The 12,508-nt window shown below is 40.5% G+C and overlaps 1 protein-coding gene across 3 annotated transcripts; it reads left to right on the top strand.

The window, feature by feature from the left end:
- Window positions 1–3,401: 3,401 nt before the first annotated feature.
- LOC119784416 (matrin-3-like) lies at window positions 3,402–8,267 on the top strand. 3 transcript variants are annotated; one of them, XM_038286458.1, is made up of 6 exons: window positions 3,402–4,401; window positions 4,481–4,517; window positions 7,010–7,120; window positions 7,194–7,315; window positions 7,385–7,469; window positions 7,680–8,267. In XM_038286458.1, the coding sequence occupies exons 1-5, from the start codon at window positions 3,466–3,468 to the stop codon at window positions 7,451–7,453; spliced, it is 1,275 nt and encodes a 424-aa protein (XP_038142386.1). In that variant the 5' UTR covers window positions 3,402–3,465; the 3' UTR covers window positions 7,454–7,469; window positions 7,680–8,267. The 3 variants fall into 3 exon arrangements, with proteins under 3 accessions (XP_038142386.1, XP_038142385.1, XP_038142384.1); XM_038286457.1 differs by having other exon boundaries at window positions 7,385–8,267; XM_038286456.1 differs by having other exon boundaries at window positions 7,194–8,267.
- The last annotated feature ends 4,241 nt before the right edge of the window (window positions 8,268–12,508 follow it).

Here is a 12,508-nt window from a genome sequence, read left to right as displayed (position 1 = left end):
ATGAGGGCATCCCTCAGAATGACCCACTGAGGGATGCCCTGATGTCAGGAAGTAGTCATTTTAAATGGCGAGTCAATAATTTATTCACCTTTGTGATGAAATTTTATCCTTTGATGAATACGAAGCAATCAGAGTCTTAGTGGTTTTATTTATGCTTGCTGGTTTAATCATTGCTGCTAAATGCAGAACCGCTGGAAGTTCATTATCTTTGAGAACATTGAAGCACAGAACCAGCTTTAATTAGTTTAAACCAGAGTCTGACCTTTATTTTGGGATTCGGCTTGGTTCTGTGGTGGCTGGGTTTGAGCGGTCCAAACACTTTCTGCTGTCCGGGTGGGAAACGTTGCCCTTCGGATGTGGTTTTTACCCAGTTCTGCTCATGGCTCCGGGCCAGTGGGGTTCCAGCTGTGAGTCTCCACCTGCAGTAGCTGACTGTTATCCGTCGCGGCTCTTGTTGTTCTGGAGCCTGGACCGTAATGATATGGAAATCCATCTGGAGCTACGGCTATACAACACTGTTCAATTAGCTAGGGTTTGTTTTTTTGATGAAATAAAATAAAGAATGCTTTAAATAAGCTTTATAGCCATCAGGCACTTTATTAAAGCTATAAAACAGAGAAAACAAGCCGCTGCAACTGTGGTATATTTAATCCAACTGATGCTGTGAGACGACGTTTGACTACACTGACGCCACAGCTGGTGATCTCTAGAGGCGTCCAGCATACTGTGAAATTATTTTGATTTCTATTACTTTTTTAGCACGATTTAGACCAGCCACATAGAGAAAATAAAGAATCATTTGAATTGAGAAAGCTTCCTGGAGAGGTGGCGAAACGTCTTCAAATCTTAGGAATCCAAGTCCAGTGGATATTTTTTGAACTTTTACGGAATAAAGGATCATCTACCATCACACATGATAAAACTGCTCTAGACGCACTCCTTTCCATTTGAGCTTTAAACTTTGGTTCATTTTATCCACCATGGTCCTAACACACCCTCATATCCTCCAGAGAGGAGAACATTTCTGCAAACACTGAGAATATCTTTCCAAAAATTAAATGATCATAAATGGAAAATGTAATTAGATCAAGATCCATTAATCTCCCAGCCCCAATATCTCACATTATGATTTTATTCAACATTGATGGGATATTTTAAATATTTATATATACTTAAGTCTATGTCAGTGTCTGGGTTTTATTTATTTATTTTTTAAAGCAAATATTTCTTTAAAGGTTATATTAGAGGAGTTGTAAAAACTTGCCTAAATAATTGTCACAAGTTTGCAAAGGCGCTTCTTTTGCTTTTTTGTTTATATCTGCAGAGAAATAATTTTGACTAAAATTTAAGAATATGTATGTGTTGTGTAAAAGCATTTATTACACAGCTAAAGAGCAAAAGTAACACTTTGAAGCTGAAGGATCAAATGGCAAGAGTAAATAATATAAAATGAGCAGAAGAGCTATGGTCCACTTACAGGTGGCTCCCTGATCATTTTCCATTAAAAACAGGGAACAGCAACCATTGGAAGGATTTCTAACAACTCTCTGCTCTGCTTGCAGGAGACGATGTACAGAGCTCTGATGAAGTGGAGCAATGCTGTGAGTCCTTCCTCTCTCAGAGTGCTGAGTGGAAGCGGCAGCTAAAGGTGACCTTCAGGTGTTTGTTCCTTCAGCACGTCTCAGATGCGGCGTCTCTGGAGGAGCGGCTGCTGTGCGTGGAGACCTCCCAACCGTCCCCACACCTCGCCATGCTGGTCATGAAGGAAGTAGCTTCTGTTGCTGCTTTTGTGAACTTCCTGCCGCTCGCTAACCGGGTAACTGCGAAACACCCGCATCACAACTTGTCTCATTTTTGACATGTAGTTTGATGATGATGTTGGACTAGATGGGTTAGTGTGACATTGCTCACCTCCTCCCTTGGTGGGGGGCGGGTCTTTGGCTCTTCACAACCACTACTGAGCATTTATCCTTTGGATAAACTTTACATGCACAAGAGCACTCTCACAAACAACTACAGGTGGTTGGTTCCAGGTGCTTAGAGATTTACTTCCAGCTACCACAGTATACATGTCAGATTAAATAATACTACTAGGTGCTACTTTAGTGTATCTTATACTGAATCCGTTGGTTGTGCTGTTCTTTTTTTTTTTTTTTTTTAGATCTCTTTGCAGGTGATTAAGCAGACTGAAGGTGTTTTATCGTCTCCCTTTTATGTCCTCTTTTTATCATCTTTTCTCCTTTTTCCTGTTGTTCCTTTCCTGTTCTACTTACATTACAGTGTCCATATAATCTGTAATACTCCCTGCATGAATTATAATAGAGGAAAAAAATAAATAAATGATGCTGGATATCTGACTCGTATGCCGTGAGCAAAGTGTAAAGTTGATAGTTTTCTGTTTTAGTTTCATTCTTGATTTTATTTCCTCCACCTGTTTCCTGTCAGATCGTGGTGGAGATGGCTGAACCTAGTGGCGTAACAGAAGCTGTTCATAAAGTTTCACTGGGCGCTTCATCAACGCATCAGATCTGGTATGAGAGGATTTAAGTGAACTTGATACGAACCCAGATGGGTCTTGGTGTTGATGACTTTTGTTTATTTCTTCCCAAACAGGAGCCAAGTGAAACGTATTGAACCGTAAGTATCTTATATTAAAGCCAGTCAGTCAATAGATAATTCCTACTCTGCTCTGCAGGGTGACTCGCGTTCTGGCCAATAATAGGAGATGCTTGGGTGTTCTTTTTCACATCCTTTGAAATGTTATTTTTTTCTGTAGTTCAGATCAATTAAAAATATTTGTAGTTGGAAAAACGGCTGATTTCCTCTAAACATTTAGTGCATCACTTCCCACAGCAGCTTAAAACAGCTCAACTCACCAGTGGGCTAAGATTGACATTTTTATTTGATTTTTATTTTAAAAAATGACATTTTATAGTTTTACTCATACAGGGTATTTAAGCATTTATAGAGATTTCAAAATGGAAATGTCACAAAAAAGTTAAAAGAAATTAAAATGTTTTATGTATGAAATTAAGGTAAATGCTGACCCTCCCTCCCTCTCTTCCTCCCTCTGTCCCTCTCACTCTTTTTTTATTTCTGTCTTTCTTTCTTCCTCCCTTCCTCACTCTCTTCCTCCTTTCTCTTCCTTCCTTTCTTTCTTCCTCCATCCCTTCCACCCTCCACCTACTAACCTATAAAGTAGTCCTCTGCCTTAAAAAGGATGTGGACTCCTGGTCTAGAAAATCTAACACTAGCTTAAAATCTGCTGTTTAATTAGGGAAACGGCTTTAGGAGGGAGAAACCAAAATAAAACAAATAAATAAATCACTGTTTATTTTAGTATTGGACATCCTCTGCAGAGGAAAAAACATTTAAACCTGTTTCTGCTCTTTAAGTCTGAGGAGTCTAAACCAGCGTCTGCAGGACTCCACTGACACTGAAATAAGCCTTGAGGTGAACACAAACATGGCTGCTGCTCCCTTCTCTGTAAAACCTGCAGCTGGATGGATGACTTTCTGGCCCCAGCAGGGAGGAAGTAGAACCTCACAAGGTTCATTCCCTGCTAAACGAAGATGTTCTTCAGCCGCCGCTGCCAAGACTCTTCTGTTGGACAGAGAAGATGGTAAACCAGAGTCCATCACTGTATGCAGCTCAGGAACCAAACAAAAAACAGAATCACAGAAGCGCTGCTCTGTGAAGAAGAGAAAGCAGGAATTATGCAACCAGAGCCTGAAGACTAATGTTGGAGCTGCAGCGGTAAGATTTGAGGGAGGTCAGTCTGTAGAGGAACAAATCTATAGAACTGAGCCAGTGCAAGAAGATGAAGGATCCCTGACACCTATGGCTGAGAACGACCCGATCGACCATCATGGAGGTCCTCTGGTATCTGAGGGGATTGGGAATCTAGCTGGTGATCAACCAGTGACAGAGACTGAGGTGCAGAAACTAGAGACTTCCTCTAACCTGCTGACTGAGGCTGAGGAGGAACCTTTTAGAGGAGTTTACAAAGTGATGGATTCAAGGGAGGATCAGACTCCTACTGACAGAGAGTCTGAAACTAATGAAGAAAAACCAACAGGAGACGATGGACCAACCAGAAGCTACACATCTGGAAGGGAAGGGATTGAAAGTAACACAGAGACGGATGAAGAGATGGAGGCGGATGAACATGGATCTACCAGAGGAAGAACGACTGAGGGAGATGTTTGGAACCAAGAAAAGAAACCATCTGGTGGAGACGAGGAGCAGCAAAGGGAGGAGAAAACTCCTCTGGAGGAAATCCATCCAGCAGAGAAAGGTGACAGCGCAACAGATGTTAGAATAAAGAGAAACCTGATGGAGCTCCGTTCCATGGATGAGAGCGAAGGATGTGAAGAGCAAGAAAAAACCCTACAGAAAGAGGTGTGGTTCACATCTAAACTCATAAGTCATACGGAGCTAAAAGTCTGGTTTACTTCTAACCGCCTCATTCTCCTGTTAGAGTCCAAGATCTGCAGCAGGAAGAGGGAGACGCTCAGGTCTGTATCTGTTTGAACGTGATGATCAATTATTTTCATATACATCGGAGGTGTGCCATGAATTTGGCTCCATTTGCTCGACTGCTGTGAAGGAAATCTGGTAAAACCAGATCTTCACAAATAAATCACTAAAGGCCTCAAAGTTGTAGGGAAGTCATATTTAAACGTCAAATCATTTTGACTTAAACATGTATTCTGTATCAGACCATATTGTCCCAAAAGTTAGAAAATTTCTATTTAGAAAAAAAAAAAAATCCTGTCTTAAAATCTGTTTTTGTTTCGTTATTTTATGCAGGCCAGTTAGTTATACGTCAGCCTGTACACCTAAATTCAGCCAATCCTATATCAATGGTCATCTGTCAATCAAATTTTTTTCGGTCATAGCATCTTGATTAATATGTCGCAGCTAACATAGGCAATGGTTGAAATGAGAAGTAAGAATAATTTATTTCACCATTGAGTTCCGTCCCAGTGTTCACAGGGATGGACGTCTGTGTCTTCAGCAGGCGTAGAGCTAACAGAACTGGCAGCGTTGCGAGGCAAGGGCTCAAACATGTACGGCTGGAAGCCTTCTACACCAAACCAAGCTTCTGGCGTCCTCTTCCACAACATCTTTGTCCCCGCTTTCCTCCTCTAAATAGAAATTATGACAGAGGAGACTCATCCACGACCTCCGACACAAAACTCTACTCCTCTTGCATGTTTCCTCTGTCCATAGCGTTCCTTGACAGTGTCATTTCTAAGTGCTAATTGGTCCCAATGGAATTTCCCATTGGGAATCTACTAGCACTAAGTTGCTAACTGGTTAGCAAGATGCTTCCAACAAACCGGCCACAACCAAACATGCTTGCGAACCTTCCGCCACAACAATCCCACCCCCTTGATAAACGACCAAACACATTCATTTTATTCACATGTGTAAAGTCAGGCTCTTTGAAGAATTCAGAACTGCAACGGTTGGAACAGCCGCTTCCCTACGACTTTAATTATTAGAGACATTGAATGTGGCAACTGAACTGAGTGATTTCCATGTTAGCTCTATGTAGAGGCGCCTTCAGTAGAGAATAAACTGTCAGCGATATGAAGATGATTTCAGAGCGTATTTGCTGCTCAGAGTGAAGCTGCTGTACAGCAAGATGGCAGATCAACATTTCAGACAAGTTAGAAAGGCTGTTAATCACCCTCAATTAACCACTCAGGGACAGGATGTGCTTGTTCTAAGTAGCACACAGGGGAGACCAAACTTTTTGGGGATTAGATTCACAGTTGTGTGTGTAATACGGTAAATGGCCTGTATTTATAAATCACAATTTCAAGCCAAGAGTGTTATTGGAGGACAGGGCAGGACCTTATTACCTTTGTAACGTTCAAATAACATTGATATTTTGATGGCAAAGATTAAGGTCAATGTGATGACAAGAAAGGGCCACTTTCCCAAATATATTGACAAAAAATTACAAGTGTTTCTATAAGAATAAAAAACACTGAGTGAAAGAAAAAAAGGTTTTTGTTTCAGCATTATCTTAGAGCTTTAAAGCTTTCTTACTTTTTTAACATTTTCATTTAAATTTTACTTTTTTTGCTTCTTAAATTAACAATTTTTTTGCTTAATTTAGTATAGGTAATATATCATTCAAGGGGTCATCCAATTGATCAAATACCAAAATAACATGTAAAGCTGTTTAGCAGTATCTTTGCTGAATGGCTGGATATAAATCTCCATTTTTAAAGTGATAAAAAAAACGGTAACTTGTCCTATGAAGAGTCAAGTCAAAAAAAAACTTCAACCAAAGCTCTTTACGCTACAGTCACTCTCTCACTGATGGTGGTGAGCTACATTGTAGCCACAGCTACACTGGGGCTCACTGACAGAAGCGAGGCTGCCGTACACAGGCGCCACCGGACCCTCTGACCACCATCAGCTGGCAATGCAGATAAAATGTCTTACCCATGGAAACGACACTGAAAGGTTTAAACTGAAAACCCTCTGGTTCAGAATCAGAAAATACTTTAATAATCCCAGAGGGAAATTACTTTTGTTACACGCTCTAGTTACAGTTTTTTATATACTGGTATATACAATTTTGGTTGCAGGACAAACTCCTTCATCTGACGCCAAACACTACTGTCGCCGTAGAGTCTGTAATCAACACGTCATGTAGATGATCCAACTTAGAATGAATCGTCAGATTCCAGTCTGAAGATGGAGACATTTGTAATATGCTGGGACTAATTCCCTGCTGTTTGGCTGACATATGGCTCAGGGGGCCTTTTGTAGCCCTCAGAGTGACTGAACATTGGTTTGCCACTGAGGTGGTTGATGCACAGACATGAAAATATGAACCCTCAGAAAAAAAAAAGACTTGATCAAACGTTTGCTAGTTTCCATGGACTGTATTCTTTATAATCCAGACTACTTCCTTGTTTTAATATATCTGTGTTCAGGTCAAATGCTTTCATGTTGTTCACCCTGATGATCTGATTCCCCTCAGTCAGCAGTGAACCAAGCAGAGGGCTGGATGGACTGAAGACGTTTCCCCTCCAGTCCTCCTCGGTCTCCCTTAGCTTTAAGCTGTTCCCTTCCAGCTGCAGACCTCTCCTCGGTGAGACATGCTCACTGAAAGCTGTGATCTTAGACGAACAGGTTCTGTTTTTTAAGTCTCCGTGTCCAATCAGGTGAGGCGTTTGTGGAGCCTCTATTGGGTCGATTCTGCTCCCTTTGCTCCGTTTTCTACCTGGACGGGACCACAGCTGATGACTCCCACTGCAGCAGCCGCGCTCACTACGACCGCCTGAAGGTACGATCGAAACACAGCCAGGGTTTAACTCACCAGCTCAGCCTCAGCTCCTCTTCATCTGTCCTTCAGAATTATTACCAGAAGCTGTCAACGACTGAATCCATCGACCTGATTTACCAGACATCTGCATCTGACTGATCTGACCGTCTTTGAGGTAATCCTCAATCAAGTGTCCAACCGCAGCATCGCACTGTGGAAGATGTATGCTACTGTTGTAAAGCTTATTGTTACCTTCTCCTCCTGGATGCACAGTTTGCTTTCTTTTCCCTTTCTGCTGCCAGAGATGTTGCTGTATAATAGTGGACATTGTGGCGCTGGATGGAAGTTATACTTTCTAATTCAATGTTCTTCATTTGCTGCACAGATGGAAATGAGAAACGTGTTCCTTTCCGGATCAGGTTAAAGATTCAGAGCCGTTCAGCCGTCAAAATGTTATTTATCTTTTGGAAGATCGAGGCAGACTGATTAGATTCTCCCTGTTGCTTAGGTTTTTTTATTTTTAGGGTTTTTCCACAGAAATTGTTTTTGTTTTTCCAGCCTCACTGGGTGGAAGGAAAAAAAAACTTTAAAGTGAAGGAGCGTTATTAGGGCCCCATATGTTGACTTACTGTGGAAGTAATATGGTTGATTTGTCCCTAACAGATACTCTACGAAATTTCTTCCAAAGTTTGGAAAAACTTTTTTTTTTCCCCCCAATATTTCAGTTGTTGAAAATGATAAATTGCTTTCAAAGTGTTGATTTATGTAACTGTAATCATCAGCTGCTACCTGATTGTACAATTGCTTTCTTTTGTTTGTATTGTACTTAAATACCATTAAATGTTGCATGAAAGTAGTTGTCTTCTGAGACCGATTGCAGCCCTTAAACACGCTGGAAGGCGGTGCTGCCGCGCTCAGATGGTCTCAGTGCCCTGGCATGACGGGCTGCTGGTTCCAGCTGGACCAAAATAAATTCAAAGTATTGTCAATAACTTCAAAGATCGTTGTGTTATCCGGGTCGCCGTGGCAGGCCAGGTACTCCCAGACTTTCCTTTCCACAGACGCCTCCCCCCATCTCCGCCTGAGGCTTTCCCAGACCAGCAGAGACGAAGGCTACGTTCACACAGCAGCCTGAAGTGACCCAAATCCAATTTTTTGGACCACATGCGACCTGGATCTGATCTTTTCATGTCAGTCTGAAAAACACAGATCCGATTTTTTTCCAATGGCACCCAGGCCACTTGGCTATGTGGTCCTGAATCTGATGCAAATCTGATCTTTTCACATGCGACCTGTGTCTGACCAGCCAGGTCACATTTATCCAACATGAACGCCATTAATACTCGACAAAGGTCACTATTCTGGGTCCTTCTATGCAGAGGCAGGAAGAATAACAACAATCATCGCAAACGATGCGGAGAGCGGTATACATTTTAACCATCTCGTAAAGATTGTGTTTTTATGGATGGTATAGATTGCAAGATGCGCTCCAGTACTACCATCCATGTTTACTTCCGTAAACACAGAGCACGCTGGCCTGTGATGTCATTGCGTCCTCTACTGCGTATGTGGAACACTTGCGTTGTATGACTGCAGTTCACACAGGAGATCACATACAAGTAGCATACAGGTGCTGGTCATAAAATTAGAATATCATGAAAAAGTAGATTGATTTCAGTAATTCCATTTAAAAAGTGAAACTTGTATATTATATTCATACATTACATACAAACTCATATATTTCAGATGTTTATTTTGTTTAATTTTGATGATTACAAATGACAACAAATGAAAATCTCAAATTCATCATATCAGAAAATTAGAATATTACTGAAGACCAATAAAAACAAAGGATTTATAGAAATGTTGGCCAACTGAAAAGTATGAACATGAAAAGTATGAGCATGTACAGCACTCAGTATTTAGTTGGGCCTCCTTTGGCCTGTATTACTGCAGCAATGCGGCGTGGCATGGAGTCGATCAGTCTGTGGCACTGCTCAGGTGTTATGATAGCCCAGGTTGCTCTAATAGTGGCTTTTAGCTCTTCTGAATTGTTGGGTCTGGTGTATTGCATCTTCTTCTTCACAATACCCCATAGATTTTCTATGGGGTTAAGGTCAGGAGAGTTTGCTGGCCAATTAAGAACAGGGATACCATGGTCCTTCAACCAGGTACTGGTAGCTTTGGCACTGTGTGCAGGTGCCAAGTCCTGTTGGAAAATGAAATCTGCATCTCCAAAAAGTTGGTCAGCTGCAGGAAGCATGAAGTGCTCTAAAACTTCCTGGTATGTGGCTGCGTTGACCCTGGACCTCAGAAAACACAATGGACCAACACCAGCAGATGACATGGCACCCCAAACCATCACTGACTGTGGAAACTTTACACTGGACTTCAAGCAACGTGGATGAAGTGCCTCTCTTCTTTTCCTCCAGACTCTGGGACCTTGATTTCCAAAGGAAATGCAAAATTTACTTTCATCAGAGAACATGACTTTGGACCACTCACCAGCAGTCCAGTCCTGTTTCTCTTTAGCCCAGGCAAGACGCTTCTGACGCTGTCTGTGGTTCAAGAGTGGCTTGACACAAGGAATGCGACAGCAGAAACCCATGTCTTTCATACGTCTGTGTGTGGTGGTTCTTGAAGCACTCACTCCAGCTGCAGTCCACTCTTTGTGAATCTCCCCCACATTTTTGAATGGGTTTTGTTTCACAATCCTCTCCAGGGTGCGGTTATCTCTCTTGCTTGTACACTTTTTACGACCACATCTTTTCCTTCCCTTCGCCTCTCTATTAATGTGCTTGGACACTGAGCTCTGTGAACAGCCAGCCTCTTTAGCGATGACCTTTTGTGTCTTGCCCTCCTTGTGCAAGGTGTCGATGGTCGTCTTTTGGACAACTGTCAAGTCAGCAGTCTTCCCCATGATTGTGTAGCCTATAGAACTAGACTGAAAGACCATTTAAAGGCTTTTGCAGGTGGTTTGAGTTAATTAGCTGATTAGAGTGTGGCACCAGGGGCCATCAATTTTGAACCTTTTCACAATATTCTAATTTTCTGATATGATGAATTTGAGATTTTCATTTGTTGTCATTTGTAATCATCAAAATTAAACAAAATAAACATCTGAAATATATGAGTTTGTATGTAATGTATGAATATAATATACAAGTTTCACTTTTTAAATGGAATTACTGAAATCAATCTACTTTTTCATGATATTCTAATTTTATGACCAGCACCTGTATATTTGGAAATGTGAACGGGAATGCAAAAAAATCGGATTTCACGAAAAAGGCCTGCAGTGTGAACGTAGCCTTAGTTCTTCCGTCGTGTCCTGGATCATGTGATAAAGCCCAACTGAAGATATGGAATTGTTTCCACCTTCAGTTATCATACTTGATGGTATGTGCAAGTTCAAATGTTTCAGAGTCTGACCTAAAACGGCTCTATGAATCATGTAGCAGTATTATGGTTTAAGGGGGACGTAGAGAGCTGACAAAAGCTGCTGAGCTAAAATCAACATGGCAGCACAGGACGACGTACGTTAGTGATGGTTAATGAGGCATCTTGAAGCGTTTCCACACATTGCCAAACTATTGATCCTGTCTCTCAGAATACTGACACCTGCTGGACCTTTAAAGACACTACAGGCAGCTTATTTGACAGATTAAACTCAATTTGATGACCTAGCACAATGATATAATTTAAGTTACCGGTACATTGTATTATTTCTTATATCTTTAGATTTTTTTTTTTTTTATGCAGCCAATCAATAATATAAACATAACGTGACAATTTAGGAGAAAATGTAAATGAGGACGCTTGTGTACTAGGATTTTAAATCATATTTTTGAAACGATGAATACAGTAAACTGTAAACTAAGTCAATTTGAAATTAACTTTCAGATAAGTTGAGTGATAACAGAGACAAGGAAATTAAAAATAAAAACAACGCTGAAATATTCCTATCCTTTTTAGGCTGCTCCAAAATTCTTGATAAGTTTAATGATAAACTGCAAAAGTAGAGACATTTTTAAACACAGTTTAGTGAGTCAGTCCTGTATCGGTCACATGACTTTCTTGAAACGACACACGCACCAATAGTGTTATGCTCTATGGGCTCCACACATCACTAACGTTGGTGTTGCTGCTGCTAAGGAACAGCAGAGAAAAGCAGGCAGGAAATCGAGACTGAATCCCTGAATCTTGGTTCTGTGAAAAAGGCCTCAGGAGACGTTTGACCTGTCATCACCAACAATGTTATTGACCAAATGCTTAAATTTCAAATAAACTCTGAAATCCAACATTATGTTATTCCGTAAAAGTTAATATTATGATTTCCTTTATTTTTTTTTGGTCACTTGGCTGAAGTGAACCTTCAATGAAAATTACACTTCATCTTTCTAATTAGAACTTGCAATCAGTGGCTGACAACTTTTTTTTTTTTTTTACACTGTATATATTTGGGGTGTATGTGTATATAGGATGGAGGCATTTTCACAATTGGTAAATAGTGAGGATTAAAGTCACTATAAGTGTCGATGTAAATTTGTAATGACAGCGTTTTATAAGGGGGTTTATGGGTGGTATTGAGATTTTAATTTCAACTTTTATTATTGAAACAGTTACAGACTAATGAAGTATTCTGCATGTTTTTTTATGTTAATCTTCGTGTAGAACTCTTTTGTGATTGGTTAAGGTTATTCATTGATCTCTCACTGCTGCGGGGAACATTTTAGTTTCACTTCCAGTTCTATTTCACTGCTTGCTAAGCAGCTGTGGGGAGATCTTTAAGCCACATGGTGAAAAATGCATCAGAAAAGATCTACTGCACCTTTAAGTTTTCAGCATTTTTGTTTTTTATTCCTCGTATGAACTCTGGGAAAGTAGCAGCAGTGTTAATCTGTAGCTGATGGGGATTAAAATGAATAAAAGTTGAAGTAAAAAGCTGCCATATTGAGGGGATGGATCATGGTCAGGGCAATAGCTTGATTTAATTTGCCTGACAATTTATTTTTCTTTTATTGATGAATAAATAGCAAATATTAAAATAACTGAAGCTGTAGGTCTAAACTCTGAAGCCGTTCAGTCGGTACCAAAGTGTCCCATTAAAACTTTCCATCAAATCACACTTCTATTATTCAAAATGCAATAAAATGCTGGTAGTTTTCAAGGAAGCATCACAAAACAAGCAAGAACATTTACAGATAGAAACTA

This window comes from Cyprinodon tularosa, unplaced genomic scaffold (genome assembly GCF_016077235.1).
Source record: "Cyprinodon tularosa strain WSP-4 unplaced genomic scaffold, ASM1607723v1 ctg225, whole genome shotgun sequence".
Classification (NCBI taxonomy): Eukaryota; Metazoa; Chordata; class Actinopteri; order Cyprinodontiformes; family Cyprinodontidae; genus Cyprinodon; species Cyprinodon tularosa.
The sequence above is the reverse complement of the archived record's forward strand: the minus strand, read 5'-3'. Positions and strand labels throughout refer to the sequence as shown.